A 22,030-nucleotide genomic window follows, 5' to 3' on the forward strand; every position below is an offset into this window, starting at 1 on the left:
AAGCAGGGTACAAGACAATTGTCCATGTCTTTGTCATGTTTGAGAATATCTGAAATAGCAAATTGCATGATGCTTTGATTAATAAGCCTTTACATCTAATAAGAAACTCCACTATCAAATTGGAGAAGTGCTGTCAACATCCTGAGGAATCAATGCTATCCACCCCGGTTCCTCAAGCAGCAGCCATTAACCCTTCTTGTTCCTGCCCTGCCTGCCTGGCCTTGCTAAAATGGTGGCTTTGCTCTAGACCTCTTTCTATAATGGCTGCATAGGATTATCCCCCAAGCAATACATCAACATTTGGGTAGGATTGTCTGATATAGGGTTATGCAAAGAATGTAAACTTACTGCATACAGAAGGGTTTTCCACAGTAACGTGTGGCAGCAATGTTGCATAAATACACAACAAAAATTCATGTATTTCACAACAGATGAAATTTGTGTTTTTAGTTCAAAGAAAAGAGGGATGCAGTATTGCCAAATGCCACTTATTTAAATAGATACTTTACGGAAATACGGAAATGATTCATTAATGTAAAAATGACTGTAATTTCAGAGTTCAGTAGATTTACCTAATCTACTGAACTTTTGTGCTGGTAACAACAAAGCCCCAACTCCATGAACTTCACAGGACCTTTGGACTCGTTTACAAACCAGTTCATTTGGGCAATACAACGTAACCAATACATCTGATTTTTGCAAGTAAATCTGTACTGTTAAAAGAAAAGGTGACAGAGGAAACTGAGGTTGCTAAAACATATGATGACCATGTACATCCTACTCCCAACACACATTTTATTTTACAGTTACATTTTAATCAAATTAAACGTCACCACGAAATTATTCCAGTTTATAGGGAAAGACATGATGCCCCAAAGTGACAAAGACAGGATTATGTAGCGCTTGGCGATAAAAACCATCTTGTTATTACCATGAAAATGCACTTTTCACCCAGTTGGATCACTGTAATGGTAGCCTACATGTGGGGTCAAAACATTGGAAGTACAGAGACGCTGTTGGAAAGGGGGAAGCTAGGGAGAGGAGAATCTAATGTCCTCTTGAAGGGGAGCAAATAATGGTTAAGTGAAGTTTCTTGTATTCATAGTCCCATTTTATGGTGGAGCTTTCTGATGCATAGTTGAGTAAAATGTGAAATTGGGACAGCGAAAAATAAGTGTGTTAAGGACTAGTTTCAAAAAATCAGTATCCACTCTAATTTGACAAAAAGCAACATAGTATAGTATTTTCTCTAACAGCTGAACTTATCTGTGTTGTGACACATGAAAGCATCATTTACACTCTAAAATCCAGTGATATACTTTGAAAGCTTTGTTTTATACTGCATGCTCATGTAGTCGTTTGTATACAGTAATGTACTTTTATCTTTAAAGCTGTTTGTCCAGGAGAAAATGAGAAATGTCTTTGTTCGGAGCAAGAAAGCACCCGGCAGTTCAGAATGATGCTTCAATAGTCTGTCAGACCAACCTCAGTGGTGTAGTTTTTATTTAAGTTGCATTGTTCAGGTGTGGAAGGGAAATTGCAACAAATGATTGATGTGAGAGTGATTGGCTAAAGGGGGTATGTACCCTATATTGTGCATCTACCACCCCTGTCTGCAAACACCAGGTTTGTTAAATGAAACATTTGCTGTAACAGACATGTAACTTTTGCTTGAATGTCTTGCTCTGAAGGAGACATTATTTGACCTCTCTAACTACTCTGACTGCACCATGAAGAAAAGCATGGCAAGCTTCAGTGTGAACTCAGCCTCCACAGACTGTTTTCTTGCCAACTTAAATTCTTTGCTTGCCTTGAAGTTGACTCGTAGGTCACTTTGGAATGACTATATGTCAATGCAGCAAGGAAAAGGCCAAAATCCCACCTTTGAAAACTTAAACGTTAATTTTGAAATGGAAGTGTCCTCTGCTTATTGGAAATGATCTGGCAACAAATCAAATGTGAAACAAAGATAGATGTGCATGTTGAATCAGATACCTAAACCAACAAGGGCTGGAAACACAAAACCACCACAAACTTGATATTAGGAGATCTCAGAAGTCAGAGCAGCAACAGTAAAAACTCCTGTTTAATTCCCAAGGGTTTGTCAATACCTTTAGGTAAGGAATAATGACTTTATTTTTGTTTTATTTAAATAATTATTGATATGGCCTGATTGGCTTGACACGTTCATTGTGCTGCTGAAAGATTCAGGGTAGTTTACTTTGGATAAGAACATCTGTTAGACATAAATGAATCATGTAGAGCTTAAAGTTAAGACAAATGCCACACAAACCATGGTGATGTGGGGATGTTTTCTAGTAATGATATTTCAGTTAAATTCATTTCAGGGTCTCATTTTAGCATTTAATTATTAGCCTTTTTAATTGCATTGTGATAAGAGTTGACCTCTGTGGCAATAAATTAAGAACATTAATGTCACAAATAGATCTTGTTTTTTGTTTTTTCATGCAAGAGCAAGCATGAAATTGCTGACATTAAACATGGCTGCAATCTAAATTATGTGTAATAAGCATTTATAATGGTTAAACATTAACAGAAGTGACCAATTTGTGTTCAAAGGTCAATTAGGCCTCAGATCTTCCCATACTATAGATTTACCTTTACATGATAGCCCTGTTGTTATCTCTGTCACATTATTGATAATATAAATTGAAAGAAATTATCTGTGTTTGTTGAATTCATGTTCTATAGATTTATTATTCAGTCACATTAAATGAATCAACTGGTATGAAAAATGTACTGCACTTATTAATTTTCAATACTGGAAATCAAGCCTTTTGTAACACAAATGTTGTTTTTAACTCTGCCCTTCAACATACTATTGGCATAAGCTTTGCAAGTCATTGGCTGATGAGTATTTGTTTAGGAAGCATGGATGCTGACAACCATTACAAATACAGAGAGAGTGAGGGCAAAATGACTTGCTCTCAGGGGCCTTGACAACCTTTGCCCTCCCAGCTCTCATTTCGGTCCCTGTAATTGCCACTGACCAATGGGCTCCTGGTTGAAACTAGACCCTTGGCTATAGCTATTAACGTTCCCCTCCAAAATGGATCTTGTTTTGATTCTTGATGCTTTTATAGGTTTTGTCTTTAAGAGACATTCCTGTTTGGCACATACCATGCACCCCTCTCTGCCCCTATTTTCCTTCCTTCCCCTTCTTGTGGGGCCATTATCCAACCCCCAACACACACACAACCGACACACACCCACAGGCAAAGGCTCTGTATGCAAGTACAGAGTGTGTGTGTGTGTGTGTGTGTGTGTACCCGTGCACACACTTGCAGGACAGCTACTGACCAGCCACCCCCCACCCCCTTCCCTCCTCCTCTGGCCCCTCCTGACAGCCAGCTACACTCCATGAACTTGGCCACCCGTCACAGCTGCGTTAAGGTTGAAGGATGGGGGGCCCTTGTATCCAGCTGGGTCGGAAGACAGGAGTGGGGGCAGGGCAGGCCCAGATGCAGATGGTTTAGGTCAAATGGAGATGTTTGAGGATGAAGGGGGAGGGGAGCACAGAAGCTCAGGGGCACAATAACTCCAGAGGTTACTCCTCCAACCCCTGGAAAAATGTATTCTTGTAGTTTGAGTATGTATTAGTTCTTATGCCTTTGTGTTGTAGGATGTCATTGTACCTCCTTTTATTTTCAGTTTTTCAGGCCCAGCATGAACTCATTGACCTTCAGTCAGAGTTAACCTTATGGTATCATTGCAAATGAAAATCCAATGAACACACTTTAGGAAAAAAGCTACAAATAAATTTTTTCAGAATTGTAACTAGGTGGTATGTTCCAGCCCGTTTTATTGTGGCATCATATGATCTTCTCTCTCTCTATCCCCATGTTTCCTATTGTCTCTATTAAATAAAGGCAAGATAAAAAAGTGCCTTATCTTCTGTTTATTTACTGATCTTATCTTTATTTTTTCTCCTCTGCCATAGAATGGGAGTGCAGGCTGGGCAGATGATGTGGACAGTAACAGAGGAAGAGGAGAGGCCTCCAGAGACTTTGCTAAGGTGAGCAAATGGGCAATGTAATTACAGGATGGCTTCAGTCATGAAACATACAATAAGCTAACTTTTGCTCCAATTAAATAAAAATACTAATTTTCATCAAACTATTTGAAATTGTAAAGATGTTAACCTTTTTTAATTAACTTTCATTACACACATCTCGGAAAGATGGCTTCAGAGAACTAGCTCTAACCAATACTGCATTTATATGCTTTTAAGTAACCAAATTACAGTCAGTTTTCTTGAGAAAACTACATTCAATAACAATCATGTAAAAATAATTAAATCTGATTTTTAAATATGAGTTGCTATCCATTGGAGTTAAGTAAATCCCACAAGAAGAAATATTCTCACATGTTCTTCTGCCAAAGTAAATATGGCAGTGACCAGTGTTTGATAAATGGAGCAACTTTTGCTGAAAAAACAAATCTATCTATCTATCGATCTATCTATTTTGTTGATGTTAGTTGCAAATATTAAAGGTTTAGGTGGCAAGAGTCACAAAAAGGTGTGGGAAATCCTGTAGCGACTGAAAAGCGCATACACTTGCCAAAAGGCTCAAGATGGACGAAGCACTGGATTGAAAGGCTGAATGAACAGTCTCATTAACAGCATAATCCAAAAAAAGGGCTGAAAAACATTTTTTGTTTTTTTTAACAATTGATTCAGAATCTTTTAATCATGTTTTCAAAATAAGTCTAAAGTGGAGGAAATTCTGATTACTTGTATGCTGCTACACAGAATTCCATTAACCTGGTTTCTGAAATGCATTTAAACTCCCTTCCCCGATTATCTCATAAAGCTGGTTTATCTGAGTAACTTGGTTACTTAAGTGCATGTAAACACAGTCAAAGACTGACGGATACATAGCCTTTGTGTTCTTTTAGATGTTGCACTTGCCAGCAGTCTACTGACCTGCATGTGTGGTCTGTGCCTGTGTGAGAGGGAAGAACTACTCAATATTTGGTATGCAGAGATTAGCAGATCAAATTAGCTAGTCTTTTTATGCACAACCGTGTGTCTGATTAAACTCTGATCAACATTTACAATTTAAAGGTTTCTCTTTGGTTTCTCAGTGATAAGCTTGAGTTGAAAAGCCCAAAGGTGAAAAAATAGAAACTCAACTAAAAACAAAATATTGCATTTTTTTTTTTAGCCATCTGACATTTCATAAAAGTCAGATGGCTCTACTCACAGTGACTGTTTGACTTGCCTGTAGTAATACTTTTGTTTTCTGTTTCAGTTGTATGAGCTGGACAGTGACCCCAAAAGGAAGGAGTTTTTAGATGACCTCTTCACCTTTATGCAAAAAAGAGGTAGGACTGTTCTCCAATAATCCATGCTACCTTGTGCTCCCATCAGATAAATTTTTTGTTATGTCACATCAAACATCTGGGCATGCACTTAAAGTTAAAGCTTTGTTGGGATTATAGAAAGTTCCTTAAAGAACATAACTACATGTTTAGGTTTTGTGGAAATAATTCTTTAATAGGTTCCTGAATAGAATATTTTGCAGTATGGTTTTCTCATATAGACCTTTTAATGCTGATGACAAACAACATGCATACCCCGATCAGGCATAACATTTTGGCCAGCCTATTTAAAATAAAGCAAGGTGGCCAAAACACTAGAACCACCTCTTCTTATAATGCATTCCAGTATGACTCCGCTACCCACTTCGACCTCAGCAATAAACAGAAAGTAGAATATCACGTTTCTGATAGTTTTAAATTAAAAACTGAGAAATTATAACATTGTAAAAGTAGAATTCTTGTCAGAGCCACTGCATTGGATTGCATTAAATTGGTGCACAGGTGGTTATAATGCCATGCCGGATTGGTGTATATTACTACATATTATAATGTAATCACTGAGTCTGTGCTTTTTAACTTCTTAGTCATTGGGAATAATTAAGTCATATCTACATTGTGAATATCTACTATAAATATCTACATTGTGAATTGCAGTGTGAGCATATAAGAGTTGTCACAGGTGTGAGAATGGGTTTAGTCTGAGTTAGATTCTCACACACTGTCTATAACTTCTGCTTCACAAGAGTCATTTCCTGTCTCAGTAAGAGGAGGGTTACTATTTTTTTTAAGGGAATTTCACTATAGATTGATTGATTGGTATTAAGCCTACAGCAAAATGGGTTTTGTCATACAATTTCTAGAATTCATATGGTTGTGCATCTTCTTGTTCCATGATTCTCAAGCTTGCAATATCATTGGTCAACTCAAAAAACACAGCACAACTCTCACTGCCTAAGAAATCTCTAATTCCCATCCCCTGAGTAAAGACCTTAAGGGGTTAGCAGGTTACGTCTGTCACCGTTAATCCTGTGGTTCTGCAGTATTGGAGCCAAGAGGATCTGGTAGTGTTCTAACTTATTTAGTTGGCAGACAGCCGGGGAAGCTCAGCTGACTGTGTGCTGCTTTGACGCAGACCTTCCTCAAGGATGGCTAATGCACTTGGCCTTTTATCAGACAGATCTGTTGCCAAGCAAGTTATATGGCTTAAGCAGTACCTCCCAAGGTGAATCACCAAGTTATTACAGTGGTACATACTTTGCATTGTGTTTTGACAGGCTGTGATGGGTGATGATGGTTTGTGAGTGTGTTTGTGGTTTATACTTGATTTTGTTTTGTCACAGGCTACTAAGGGTCATGCAATATGTATTTAAATGTGTATGTGATGCATAGTTTGTTTTGTCAGAATGTGGCAGATGATTAAGGTGCATACATTTGTGTAGTCACGTCTATGTGAATCACCGTGTGTGGGTGGGTCGGTGGGTGGGTGGGGCGAAGGGGTATTTTTTACACACGGAGTTCACAAGAACAGCAGCTTCTGAATATCTGGTCAGGTCTGTTGGCACCCTGAGGTCTTGTTTGTAGAGTGATGAATAAGCCAAGTCAGCGAGAGGGAGGAACAGGATCTGTCAGGGCCCTGTTAGCATCTCTGTCCAGTGGCAGATTCTAGGAGTGATTGGCTGACCCTTTACTCGCGCTAGTCAGGCGAAGAAATCCATCAGGCTGACAAAAATGCCACTGGATAGCAAATAACTAGCTGATTAAAGTGTGTCACATCACATAATTTAAACAAAATACTCACTTAGTTAAAACAAGGAAAAATAGGTTGATGTGAAAACAAGTTAGTCTTCTTTTTGTTGTGCCAAGTGACGGGTAGTCAGGGAGTGCAAGGGTCAGTCCCTGACAACTGTTGTAACAATACTTTATTAGTTCCTGGGAAATTGCCTTTATCCCACATGCTGCATGCCAGAGTAGTAAACTGTCCATAAGAACACAACATATAAACAGAATGGAGAGGATACAATGAATGAAATGAACAAAAGAAACTCTGTCCCCAGAGCGCTCATCTATAATAGTAAAGTGTAAGGCAAAGGCAAAGAATTTAGTGAGAAATGCGAATGAAAGGGGTTTTACTCATTGCTTTCATTTGAGTTCATTTGCACCAACACCAACTCTCCATTCTCACCATCGGAACTGGAGGTGTGAAAAGAAAAACATCCATGGCTGTACAGTGCAACAAATCCACATGCAAGATAAGATAGGGATGTTAATACTGACATTTGAGTATGATACATTGTTCAGGAGGGTATGGTATAATTTCAGCCACTCTGCAGTGTGTCTTTCACCCACCTCTTAAGACAAGAGGCACTTGATGACCTCTGCTGTCTTTCAATCTGGAGTCTTAATCACAGGGAACGAATTGCTCAGTCGTATTCCCTTTTTCCTTAAGAGTTGGTAAGATGAAGAGCAAGTCCCACTAAGCTCTTTGTGGTGGCACCCTTTAATTAATGTGCATTTACTCTTTCCATTTCTCTTCATTGCCATGAGTTCAAGATTATTGCACTGTTTTTAATGAAAGAGCGTTTAGGACTCCCTTTTAATTTATTGTCATCATGAGATTTTTAAGAAAGGGAACTACAAGCTTGTGATGTGGGAAAATGTTACTTTCTCTTTATTTAACTGACTTTAGAAACAGAATGCAGCAGCTCATTAAGTGCAGTAGATCGTGAGGTTAAATGAAATCCTGTGAAATGTGGAATAAAACAAATGGTAAAGTGTTATTTCCACCTCATCTTGGGGCCTCCAGGCTTTGAGAGGAAAGCAGCAGCGGAAGGAAAACGTGCAAGGGATTCCCATTTCCTGCCCCTGTGCTTTAAAACTGGCACGTGTTTGTGTGTGTGTGTGTGTGTTAATGGTTGAGGAATTTCAGCAGCTGTCCTAAATCCTGTCTGTGCGTGAAGGGGCCCATTGATGGGCTGTGCATCAGAGAAATGGCAGAAGACGTACAAACAAACCTTCTCCTCCTCTACCTCCTTAGCTTGTATTTATTTGCTCACTACTCCTCAGTCAAATACAATCACTTATGAGTCTCAGCAACATTTATACTTTGCTGGGCCCCTTACTCTTTCAGTGTTAACTTCCCAACAATTTATTGTTAGTGATTTTAGTAAAAAAGAGGAGCTTGACCATTATTCAAATGGAACTGTAAAGATAATGTAAATGCACTAAGGCTACTCGTGTGTAAATGTAGGATATCAGCCTTTGTGTCTCACACCAACATTACTGTTCATTATATCCATTACAGGTTTTGCTGTATAATCCCCACTGGGAAACCAGTGAAATGCTTTGACGCTCGATTGATTCCATTAACCACCTCAAAGGTTTCCATTAAACAGATGGGTGATTGTTTTGGTTTGACGCCTGACGACTTTTTTATTTGGAATTTGGGGGGTGGGAGGCAAAAGGTAGGCTCGTAAGGAGGTAATCAATGGGGGAGGAGTATGTGAAGCTGCAGGATCTATGGGTGTGAGATTTTAAAAAAATGGATAGAAAATAAAAGAGTGATGCAGCCAACTGCCTGTCAGCGCTGTCCACTTGGGATGATTAATGGACAGAGGCTGTGATGGACAGAGGCAGAGTGAGAAAGACGGGGAGAGAGGGGCTCCTGTTACGTGAAAGCACTAGTTGAGAAGGGAGGGAGTAGTGGGGGGGTGTAAAGACAAGTGATTTAGCTTCTTCTACTGCAGCCAGAAAACCCCACACACCATCGGGAAAGGCTAGATCCATCCCAGCGTGGCACTCTTAATAGGAAGTGTAGCTTTATCTTCAGAGGGACCACACAGCATGCCATCTTTTTTTTTTTTTTTTTTTTTAGAAAAAAATACCGACCTTTTTAAGTCTGAATTAAAAGAAGGGGAGGAATGGGAGATGGTAATGATTATAATGAAGATGTCTCATGCACTCTTTACCTTTTCAATAAGAAAACGCTGTCAGTAGCTCCCTTAAATGTTTTCTGTAAAGCTTTAATAACATGAGAAAGTCAGGAATTTGTTGTCATATAGGCCATTTTAAGATTATTTTCCTTCATTGAAATAGGAAGACTTTCAATTTTCAGTTTACTACATGCACAATGAGAACAAGAAGACACTTATGTCCAGGTTTTGCTGGATATTTTTCCTAGCATTTGTAGAGTGGGAAAAGTGGCCCCCCAGCAGGACATCAGCGGAAGTTCTCTAACTGTAACCCTGAGACCAAGATCTCTGTCCACACCAATTACACCATGAATGGGCTCTGGGGGATCCATGTATGCATTATATTACTCCCCCAGTCAACTTCACACTGGCCCTCGTAACAGGCGGGCCCTCTGTACAAACACTACGCCACAATAGGAACATTCTCTGGCTCTTTGATATGGCCTCATTTTCCTTTAGTTAACACCACACAACTTCTGGAAAATGGCCCGTCCGATTGGTTTAACAGCAAAAAACATTGTATTGTGAACATATTGGACTATTCTATTTTGTGTTGGATTGTGGAAAAGGTGTGACATTTTTTTCAAATGAGATCAACCTTTCAAAGTGCTAGTTTGTTTTACTATTACAATGTAATTTATGATGGTGTTTGTACTTCCTAGTTTAATATTTACATAAAATAAGTTGATAATTTATGTAAAACAACTTATTTCAACTAATTTCTTTAATGTGACTAAGTCACTCAGAGATGCATTTCTTAAAACTGGGAAACACATTTAACATTAAATGCATCACTAAAATGTAGTTAGGAAACATTTTGTCTTCCTGCCTTACTTTTTTTTCTGTCACCATCTTCTCCTGCTTGGCCCCCACCCCATTCTCTTCCCCCTGTGTTTATTGTGCTACAGTTACAACCACTGAAACTTGATCACACCGTGGGGGATCGGGGTGGAGGGCTGCGCTGTGGCTTTCTTGGTAAGGCCGGGTAAAGGAGGGACTGGATTAAGGGGCCTCCTGTCTTGCATGGGATGATTAATGATCTCCAAATAAGTGGGGGCCAACCTTTTTGATAGGGAAATGGTGATGGAGAGCAGACAAGGGAGTGACCGTCGCGTGTCTGTATGTGTGAAAAGAGAGGTTGAAGGATGAAAAGGGCAGACATGGAAACCACAGTAGGAGACAAGGACCGACAGGGTGCCAGGGTGAATGAAGGGAGGTTAAGGGAGACACCGGCCAGATTGTGTAGAAACAAGGCCATGCTCTTTCATTTGCCTTTGAAAGCACTTTGTCATTGAGCTTAAACTGACTGAGCTAACCAAGAGGTCAGACCAATAATCTGGCAAACATATAGGAAAACTGGAAATTGTAGGAGAGGGTGGGAACCCAAGTGAGACATAGATTCTAACTACTGCTTTCTAATCATTTCCCCAAGACAGACTTATTACTATTCTTACTGGACATATTCTCCCCTACATTTGTGATCAAAGATGTTGTGGTTACCATGTTGATATATTGAGGGCTGAGGTTATCCTTAAATTTGGTGAACTCCACCCGTCAGCTGGCAAATTACAGCCCAGCCAGTAAACACATCAGTGATAGTCCTGCTCTTCCCTTCCCTCGAAACAAATGGAAATTGTTGTTTTCCTGATGTTTTTGGATGTGTGGATGGACTTAATTTTAAAATCGCAAATTTATTTATTTATTTATTGCGTATTGTCAATGAAGACTTCTCCAGTCTCCTTTTAATCCTAAATCCTATAGCTGACCACAGTCCTGCATTGCCACTGACCATCCTTAATTACTATATAAGGATTTGGGTCTTTAAGCTGCAGAGTTGGAAGACTCCTAATCACCATGCTCGTAACTGAGTAGGGACAAAGAGGAGCGCAGGCCTCAAGGAGAGTCATGCTTTCCAGCAAGGTCATAAGTCAGGGAAACAACAACATTGGCTGCTCGCTTCATCTGCTCATCTTCAAATTCTATGCAAAAACAGATGAGACAATCAGATGCTTGCCCAACTTCCAACTCCAGGGAAACCATTAGGGTCAATGAAGAAATGAAGAGATCATTGGAAAGTTAGGAAGACCCCGTGAAAAAGTGGCTGAAACTAAAGCTGCAAGCATTCTTATCCATTCTTACATAAACATGTATTAGGTACACCTCGTTAGGTAAATCTAATATTAACAGTCGTGGAACAAATGCTAGCCTTAATGAAGAGTGTATGATCATTTTAGATAGTGTTTTTGGTCCTACTTGACTGTACTACATTGTACAGAGAGCTGTTTCTGTAACCTACCCATATTAAAGTAAATGTGTTCACAAAAATTAAAACCCCACCGTTCTATAAATTAACTTAAACAAAACAATTATGACCTCCTTGATTGTAGAATGTATTCATGTTCATGATGTTTTTGTGGGGGCTTTGTAAAACAGTTTCCACATGAAATTCTCCTGTGATATTCAAATATAAATGCTTGCTATCTCTGCAAATCTGTCTTGCTTCTTCATCTGTGTCCTGTGTGTGCTCTTAAAGTAATGTTTCCTGGCTTCCACACCCCTCTGATGGATGGTATGAAATACATTACAGCCCCCAGAGGAGCCCTACAACAGTACAATAGCCCTGAGCTCACTTCCACTTCCACTGCCACTCTGCACAAGTGTTGCATAAGCCACACAGTAATAGAGCGATAATTGCTGCTTGGGATTATTACATAAAGGTCAGTTAGATGAGATTGAGAAAAGTGTGTGTATGTGTGTGTGTGTGTGTGTATATCTATCTATCTATCTATCTATCTATCTATCTATCTATCTATCTATCTATCTATCTATCTATCTATCTATCTATCTATCTATCTATCTCTCCATCCAAGATCAACTTCTGCTGTTGATCTTGTCCCTAATGCTAAGGTCCTTGAACATCAGTCCTCAAATCTTTCAAAAACAAAAAAGGACATACTTGAACCACTGTCACAGATTCCAAAAGCAGTTAGCATTGATCAGGGGTAAAAATTTTAAGTTGAGTGGGCAACCACTCACAATCTCCCTCAATCCCTCTTTCTTTCGACCTATAGCAGCTGATGTCTTTCGTATTGATCAGTTGAGCTCAGCCCCAAATAGGTCTTATCAGTTGATGGCTTTATCTGTCAATCCTGGTGCCCATTGATTGTGTTATGAAGCTTGCTAGAAGGGAGAGCAAGTTTCCATCAGTGCATGCACCTGGCATTAAGACGTCACTGTCACCTACTTACCCTTTAAACCTGTACCACCAAATCTGTTCCTGTATCAGTATGTAGCGTTGGCCACAGATGATCTCAGGCAGTAGACAGTGTAGTTTCTGATCATTTTTTATTTTTATTTTTCAGTTTACTTGTATAAAGCTTTGTTGTTGTTATTATTAATTGTAAACACAATTTCTTTTCAAGACTGTCTCTGAGTTTCAGACCAATGGAGTGAAATATGTTAAGCTTAACCTCCAAAGCCTAATTACAGGAATATACACTTGATGCTAAAGTCCTTCCCTCCATTATGTGTACAACATGCCATTGTCATGTTGCATTCCTGACATTCCTGCAGATATCAGCGATGACTATTTACAAGGTCAAGCTATTGGGTTACTTTTCTCTCACTTGATTTTCAGATGTAATAAAGCAGATGTCGTCCACTATATTTGACCATGCTGTAAATGCTGATGTACTGTACAAATGTTTTATATTTTACTATATATCTACGAAGAGCATATACCTAATTATAAACCTAATTAATTATAAGCTTAAACGTAATAGTTTCGATCGCAACATTTATGCATTTAAAATGTGTTGAAATTTGGATAGCTCTATAACTTTTGTGTTTTTCATGCTTGTTTCTGAGTTGTATTTGGAAAAAAGTTTCACCAATCTTTTTTGAATTAATATAACTCCTAATATATCATAGTATAAGTGTATATTTGAGTGTCTACAAATATTTTTAGCTCACTCTCTTCTGACAAATCCAGTCTCAGCTGTTAGCTGATGTAGGCTCTTTTACAATGTGTACAAAGGGTGAAGAAAGTTTTACATAGTGAATGCATGTTACATGGGTAAGCAGTGCAACCAGTGGGTGCTGGTTTTTTTATATGGAGGCCAGTTGTGTTGAGAAAATTACGTTATTAGAAAACCACTTTCCCAAGGTCCTGCATTGAAAAAAGCCCCTCACAGCTTGTCAGCTCTGCAGTGTAATTTAAATTTATCATGCATTATCATAGAATAAGGGAGAATTCCGATCTCACACACACACAAAGTACTTGCCCTGTGGCTAGTAAAATACAAATTTATTAGCCACCTGTACATTTTCACTGAAGTAGACAAACAGTCATGTTATCCTCTGTCAAGCAAACGTAAGTGGCATGAATTGACAGCAGACATCAGCTTCTGTTGTTTTTTAAATTTGTTAAAAAGGTGTGCGGTGCAGGAAAATTACTGCTTCATAAAATTATTGTGCAAGACTTTCTGTTTATTACACTTTTTTAAAATAACAATTTTATTATCTGTGTATATAAATACAAACAAAGTCATTGTATTCATTGCTGGGCTGACACTTCTCAGATGTCACTTGTATTCTGTCACTTTCTTGGATCAGATGCAGAAATTGAATGGCAAGTCATCCTGAATATGTTTTTTAGATTAAGAGACTTCAGCCATCTCTCTACCAATTAATTTATCTCTCTGTTGGCTCCATATCAGTCTGTGTTGATAGGGGCTAGTCAGTTGATCTGCTAAGTCTCTGGGGATAGAGGGGTCTTGGGTTACAGTTGGAGAGGCCATCTCACTTTTCGCGCCATCCAACCTTTTCAATCCCCCTCCCCCTCTTTTTCGTCAGGTGACACATCTTCACGACCCACAGAGGACTCCTCTTTCTCTCTTGCTTTCTGTTTAATTGTGTAATTCCGTTCAGAGATGCTTTACTGGCATCAAAAGATTAAGACTGGATGAAAGAGAGATTTATTCTTAAATTGCACCTGACAAACTTGATGATATTAAAGTCAACGTCTAATAGTCATTTGTCGTGTGACCAACCTCTCCTGTGTGTAAACAGCAGCCAGTGGTATTTTCTGGTGGTGTTTGGAACGTTGCTATTTTTGCAAAATTTTACACTATAGACTAAAGCAGCTCATATATAATATAATACATTATAATATTCTGGTTGCCTTCTGACTGAAACGATTCCCACTAACAAGTTGAATGAAATATACCTTTAAGTGGTTTATGAATCATAGAATGTGTGTTAATTCTTGTATGTTCTTTCAGTGAGTTGGAAATGAAATTGGGAGGAAGAGATGAAGAATCGAGCCAAATCTGAAAGTTGTCATTTGTCAGATGAAGGTGTTTGTCATTTGCGAGGCCTAAAAAAGATTCAAGTGGAAGTAGTGCTTCAAATTAGAAGATATTCAATGACTTGAATTACCTTTTATTCTTATGTAAATAAAGGTGTAAAATATACAAATATACGTGTGAAAAGCCTTTGTATTTTAGATTATCTGTTATTGTACAGTTGCCCTGTTACTTAATTGCAGAGATTAGGATTATGCAGCACTTTGGATTGTTTTGTTTTATTTGTAAGATAGTACTGAAGTACTGCCCATTTAGCAGAATTCTATATGTTGTTTCTTCCCTGTCTTGCCTCTCACCCTTTGTTTTATTCATAGCCTCAGTTTCAGACTCACAGAGCATATTAAATGGCATATACATTTTATTAGATGACTGTTGGCCCTCTTTCACTCTATCTGTACCAGGTGTGCCTTTAGCTTCAGGCTTTGAATAGTGATGATTAGTGTGATGCTACATTTAACTTCACTTACCAGGAGGGTACATATCTTAACACTTGATATGAATTGGTCCGTCATGCGAGTAGTGGCTCTGTCTGAACTAAAGATAGCAAATTCCATACACTCAAGGCATTTTTACCTTTTATGTCCCTGACCACACATTAAAAATAAAACAAACATGCCCCAGCGTATGGCAGGGTCCTGACAATATGCTGCCCCGACATATGAATGTATAAACTAAACAGCCAGGGTCTGCCCGACATAAAGTAAACTCCCGGCATGTGGAGCCCAGACACTCGTCTCACCTGTCAGTGTCTCCCACATGAAGACTTTGTGCTGTTCTGTCTTGATATTCTCTTTGAAAAAAAAAACATAATACTTTAAACAATGTGTACAAATTGGCAAACTTCAGGGTGATTATGAATATAGCATTTAGGTGTTTCTTCCACCATATTCATTTATTTTTCTAATAGGATGCTTGAACAACATCAACATATGCAGCACAAAACATCTTGAAAACCTCACTTTAGGAATTTTGTAAAAACGAGCACCACAGTTTCTGCTTTCAAAGAATTTATTTTCTTGACCGTGTTGTTGACAGTGACAAATTTCTATTTTACTTTGGGATTTGTGTTTCACGCTAATGATAATTCTAGCAAGTGGAATTAATGTAACTGAGGAAGTAACCCGACTAACAGAGAGAGATGTAGCCATGTTTTACTTTAAACTTGTGTGTAGATCTGGCGGTTGCTGTAGGGAGGAGGAGCACTAAGGTGTGATTTGGGGTGTGGGTGCTGGGGCCAGGGGCTGTTTTTCTTGGCTAACACCTTTCTTACAGCAGTAATTTGGTCTCTCTACAGCTGGGTAGCTACTATACCTCCCACGTCCTTTTTCTTTCCTTTCCTATTAGAAGCAAATTGTATCTCTCCCTGCATGCCCTTGTTTCTATTTATCATCCAATAGACTGTTCAAATTGAACAGCAGATTTAAAGCAACCCAAGACCCCAGATCATGTTGTACCTCCCTATTTCTCCCAGTCTTTTTTCTTTACTGTAGATAGTAGGGAAACCTCACACCAGCCAATGCTCATTCAGTAAAAAAATCATTTCCTGTGTGAAGGCTGTCACTGTCACTTAATTATTCAAAAAAAATACTCCTCATGCAAAGTCAGTGATATTAAATTTACCACCACTGGCGTCAGGGAAACCTAATTGATTTATTATAGAGGCCCTTTAATGTGAACAGCTGTTTCCTGCTAAAAATAGGTCAGGGGTCAGATGAAATAACTTTGTTCCCTTTTTTGTCCTCACATTGCGATAGAAAGCTGGGACTGTAATGTGAGGAGGGGATGTAGATCTTTAAATTAGTTAGACGTCTGTCTCAGTCTGATTTGGCTATGGGTACAGTATCAGGGATTATTACAATCTGTGTATGTTCTAGTATATGCCTCCAACCTCTAAAACAATTAATAAAAGGTTTGCGTTTGTGTCATGTGGTATACCAGTATTCTGAAAACATTTTTTCCCATAGTGTCAATAGCGCATCTTTGAACCCTTTTGGAATCATCACAGGCTTTAAAGTTATCAAATGTGAAGATACTGGTTATCTACAAAAAATACCAGCTACCAAAGTCTTAACCCCGAGGGCCTGTATTTTCCAAACACATTGAAAATGTGTCTTTTAGCTTTTCAGTTGTACTTCTCACCCTTTTTTCCACCTCTGACTATCTATATCCTTTATCACTTAAAGACTAGCCATGTGGCTCTTGTGTTCACAGTGGAAGTTGGAGGAAGGGTTTAGGGAGTGGTTCAGGGGTCCTCAGCCGTGGCACTTCCCACCAGAGTAACCTCTGACCCTTGGTGCCATTAATCACTAGGCTTCTGATGGCCATGTCTCTGGGGGAAAATCAGTCCAGGGCAAAGGATGATGGGAGGTGAAGCCTGCAGCCAATTACAGATTGGTTCAGAGCAGCCAAGCAGACGAATCAGGGCTTATCAGAGAGTGAAACACCCTATAGTGGTCGAATGCCACGGAGTGGTCTAGTATCCCCCATGATCAAGTTATTTTAAGTGTTTTCTAAAAAAAAAAAAAAACTAAGTAAGCAATGAGGGTGAAATGGGGACTATTGTTGAAGTGGAAAGTGCACATAGTACTGTGAGGTAAGGGACTTGTGCTGCTGTGATCAAAAGAAATGTTTGGACTAGCCTAATTAAGCCTGTTAAAGCTAAATGTCTCCAGGGTTGGACATGAAGCAGATGTTGGACACTAAAGGCAGGTGGCCTGTTGATGTTCTCGAATTAAGGAACCTCATAGGTAACTGCCCAAGTGTTGCTAATGTCATTTTGGTCAATTACAGTATTATCAAAGGGGCTTTCACGTGTGCTTGGGCTGTGTTGAAGTTAAAAACCTGGCTAATGTCAAATGTTTATTAATGAAATGAATGCTGTTTCAGGTTTTAAATCGATTTTTTTTTTTACCAGAAACATGCCCTTTATCTTATGTCTTCTTTGAGGAGCTTTGGTGCCCAGGACTCACTGAACAACATAGAAAGCAGTAGGGAGATGAGGCAATGCTTATGCTACCAATGACGAATTACTAGACCCTGATGAAGCTGTGTTGAGCGTGTTTAGCGTTTTTATTTACATGCTACACTGTGACTGGACCGTTGTTTTGTGACGGTTTGACCAATCGGATGATTCGATTTAATTCAGCTTGAATAAAAAGTTTTGTAACTTTAATATTTTAATTACGTACAGGGGACTACAGCACTTTAGTGGTGGACAGAGTTGGTTTGAAGTGTAAAATATCAGCTAGAGGGAGTGTTAAGAGGAGCAGAGTGAATACATTTCATATCTCATACTAGCTAGGCAAACTTTCACATAGTAAACTGCAGTATTTGTTTACTTCCCAAACATATACTTATAGCTTTTGACAGCAGGTACTAACTAAGAGGAAAATAAAATCATTGGCAGGAATTAAAGCCCAACTAACTGCTGGCTTGTCACTATGGGACTAGTGCTGTTCTGTTTCATTTGTTGTGCTCTCATTGTTCCTGGCTGGTCTGGTATGAAAACATTGTTTCCTGCTGACCTGCAGTTTAATTCACACATCAATAACCCCTGACTGATCTCTGACCCCTGTAGTTACATTTACATTTTACACTTAGCCATTTGCCAGATGCTTAATCCGAAGCATACATACTAGTAAGGTGCAAAGCAAACGAAATCGCTAAGTCAGGGAGACAATGAAAGCAAAGTGGGATGAGAGAAAATGCTTTATGAGAACATGCTTCTGTCACAATAGAGGTGCTTTTTTTTTTTTTTTTTTTTTTAATTAAGTTTGTATGTAGTTCTGCTAATTGTTTAATACAGGATCGATGTCCAGTCCTCCATTCAATAACTGCAGAAGCACTGGCAACACATCATCCAGCTTGAAAATAACTAACACCAAATGGTAAAAGTAAAAACATATACATGTGTTTGGAAGAGTCACTGCTAAATTACCTTATTAGTAAAGTTTGTGTGAATGAAACTTATTAGATGCATAATAAACTATATCATTCTACCTATTAAACATGTTGGCAGAAGAGGCCGTCTTGTTTGTGGTAATTGTTAATTGGCTTTGGAGTTAAGATGGCTGTTTTCTCCTAACAGCATTTTCAGCAGCTTTAACAAGCAACAGTATTAACCGCACACAGTCCAGTGTCCGCCGTTGTGCTGTAGGGTACGTATCAGATGGTTCTTGCATACTATGTAATGCAGTCACTAATTTGAATAGGTAAAGTATGTGAATAGAAGAGGACATAATTAGCTGTGGTTTTTAAAGTATTTAATTTGTATTTAATTGCATTAGTTTTAACAGGTGACTTGAAAAACTGGTTTACTCTAAATCTTACATTCCTACCTGTCTTCTTTCATTTATGTACGATACTGGCTGTTCTGTGATTGAATGCATCAACCCTAACTAGAGGGCTCTGCAACTTAATTCACATCCCACTGTTGCAACATTGCAGAATGAGGAAACTATGGTGCCAAACAATGATTGTTCATTGCTTGAGTGTCACTGGCATTTCCAACCCCCTCCTGGCCAACCATTGCTCAATAGTGACCTGTAAACAGGGTATAAGCCTCTACTCTCTCCCACCCTACCCAAACAGAGGTCCCATGTTTGCCTTCTCAAAATTGCTTGTGTTTTTAGAAAGACCTTAAGAGTGGTTTTCAGTGAGTACAACAGTAGATGAAGGTACATTATAAATAATATAAAGTGTGGTAATAAACAGTTCAGAGCCAAAGTAGTCTGACACACCTGATCACCACAGTTGCATAGCTTCATGACTTCACCTAGGCCCCTTGCAAATGGATTAACATGTTGCTAACTTAAGAAAATTAATCAGGGCTAATCTTCCTGGCCTTATCCAACTGCTATTTTACAAAGTCATTAATGAGCCCAATTCCAGGTAAAGAGCAGCCTGTGAAAGAACTTAAGGATTGAATGGAATTACCAGTGAGGGCAAATCTCCCGTCCCTGGGCCCCGCAGCACTAACATCAGAGGGGTGTGGAGTTACTCCATACAGTCCTCTAAATTAGCTTCTTAACTGGGCTATCCAGGAGCCCTCCACCCACTGCTACACATGGATCAGCAGGTCGTCACAATCCTAGTTCCCCCCCTCCTGCTAAATGCGTAGACTGTCGCACATTGCACTTTTTGACTCTGTTGCATACAGCAACCTCCAAACCCTCCTCCCTCGTCTTTGTCCATCCCCCTCCACACACTTCCTGCAAGCTTCACTGGAGTTGAATCTTGTTGACAAGATTAATGTATCTGTATCAAAAGGCTGGAGCCACTTTGCTTTGTGTTGTTTGCAAATCCCCTTTTCCAGGTCAAGCCAGATTGCTTTAACTAGGCTAATATGTTTTCAAGGCAAATTTAACAGGCGTGCAGGCACTGGGCCTGACACCCTTGTCTTACTAACATCCTGAGAGCACCTAGACTGAAGATCACAAAGTGGTTCTGGGTGTTTTAGCTTTTATTAGAGGATGAATCAATGCCCAATACTGAATCCATCCTGCTTTGTTATTTTGTAGCAAATTGAAGTGTATTTTCTGTGCTAGGTGCCAATAATTCTGATGAGATGCTTATGCATGATGCTGATGCTCCATGTATCCATATAATACACAAATCAAATAAACCCCCTACCATCAATGATTCATTGTGCATCACTAAAGCTGTTCTGTTTTCAGATGTATGATTTCTACAGTTCTCATTTATTTTATGATGTTCCCCTCCTCCTCAGGAACCCCAGTCAATCGAATCCCCATCATGGCCAAGCAGGTCCTGGATCTGTACATGCTGTACAAACTGGTGACAGAGAAGGGAGGCCTGGTTGAGGTTATCAACAAGAAGATCTGGAGAGAAATTACAAAGGGGCTCAACCTGCCTACCTCCATTACCAGTGCAGCTTTTACCCTGCGCACACAGTAAGTGTCATATAACAACCAGCAAAATACATTTCTTTTACTGTATCTTAGCTTATGTAAACCATAATTGAAGTTAGAGGAATTGAAAAAAGGAATCTGAATTTGACTTCTAAGGTTAAACTAAGTTCAACCATTATGCTTATGAGTATGTGTGTGTCATGTTCACCCGTTCCTGTGTGTACATACACATGCAACTTTGTTTCCTGTACCAAGCCACCTTCCCTCTCTACATTCAAACCTGGGTCCATTCAATCACACAGACTCCATTGATTCCCATGGATTTATGATGAAGTGATTTGGGTTAGAGTTCACAATAACTAGGTGGGGTCTGACTGACAGCTTGTATGCTGAGCCTTGACTAAAACTCTCTCGATGGAAACCCTTAAGTATATATAACACCTCTATAGCCTGCCCACTACTACGGTGTCCTAAAGAATCTTAATGTATTTTTTATGTTGGTAGGATATTGTGTACTATTACTCTGCTAGTTCTGTCTAATGGACCCTGCAGCTCTTAGCTTCCTATTGATCCTTAGTGCTGCTATTTCACCATAATGCAGTCAGCATACATAATATTGTATGTTCACTTTATACTGTATTCTTGTGGGATGGAAAACCAATCACAGCCATAACTCTGCATACTTGTAGAGCCACTTACCCAAGTACACCCAGCATATGTTACTGTCAGCTCTGTTGAGCAAGTTGATTTTATAGATGTCATGTACACAAGAGTACTAGTTTAATAATATGTGATTGAAGAAAATACAGACAGATTTCTGCTGGACTTTGTTTTCTCTCTCTCTCTCTGTCTCTCTCTCTCTCTGTCTCTCTCTCTCTCTCTCTCTCTCTCTCTGTCTTTCTCTCTCTCGCTCTCGCTCTCTCTCTCTCTCTCTGTCTCTCTCTCTGTCTCTCTCTCTCTGTCTCTGTCTCTGTCTCTCTCTCTCCCCTCTCTGTCTGTCTCTCTCTCTCTCCCCTCTCTGTCTCTCTCCTTCTCTCTCTCCCCCCCTCTTTCTCTCTGTCTCTCTCTCTCTCTCTGTCTCTCTCTCTCTGTCTCTCTCTCTCTCCCCCCCTCTCTGTCTCTCTCTCTGTCTCTCTCTGCCCATGTGTCTGTATGTACATGACGTATACAGTAGCATGAACACTGTCTTATTGCACCTTAACTCTACATGTACTAACAAAACAAGGAAGCAGGAAGCAGCATCTTATAGCAATAATTTACCTACACTTGGGCAGTTCTAAAATTTGGTTTGGGGTAAGTGGAAAAAAATGTGTTTTACATAATGACACATTGAAAAAACCAACTACCGATTTACTGTAGTATGTGTAAACATATTGAGGCAGAATGTTGAACATAATCTTCTGTGTATAATATACTCAATCTGTATAATATGCTCACATTGTATGTTACAGTTAAAGTGAATAAAATTATGCTTGATGCC

General features: G+C 39.3%; 1 protein-coding gene across 1 annotated transcript in view; it reads left to right on the forward strand.

Annotated features, from left to right (window-relative positions):
- The window catches only part of LOC137111461 (AT-rich interactive domain-containing protein 3B-like), a 48,215-nt gene that overhangs the window by 18,138 nt on the left and 8,047 nt on the right, over positions 1-22,030 (forward strand). Inside the window, exons 3-5 of the mRNA XM_067495094.1 lie at positions 3,962-4,036; positions 5,277-5,349; positions 20,409-20,592. Coding sequence (XP_067351195.1) covers positions 3,962-4,036; positions 5,277-5,349; positions 20,409-20,592 — 332 coding nt within the window. The remainder of the gene's footprint in view (positions 1-3,961; positions 4,037-5,276; positions 5,350-20,408; positions 20,593-22,030) is intronic.

Source organism: Channa argus, chromosome 2 (assembly GCF_033026475.1).
Source record: "Channa argus isolate prfri chromosome 2, Channa argus male v1.0, whole genome shotgun sequence".
In the NCBI taxonomy this organism is placed as follows: domain Eukaryota; kingdom Metazoa; phylum Chordata; class Actinopteri; order Anabantiformes; family Channidae; genus Channa; species Channa argus.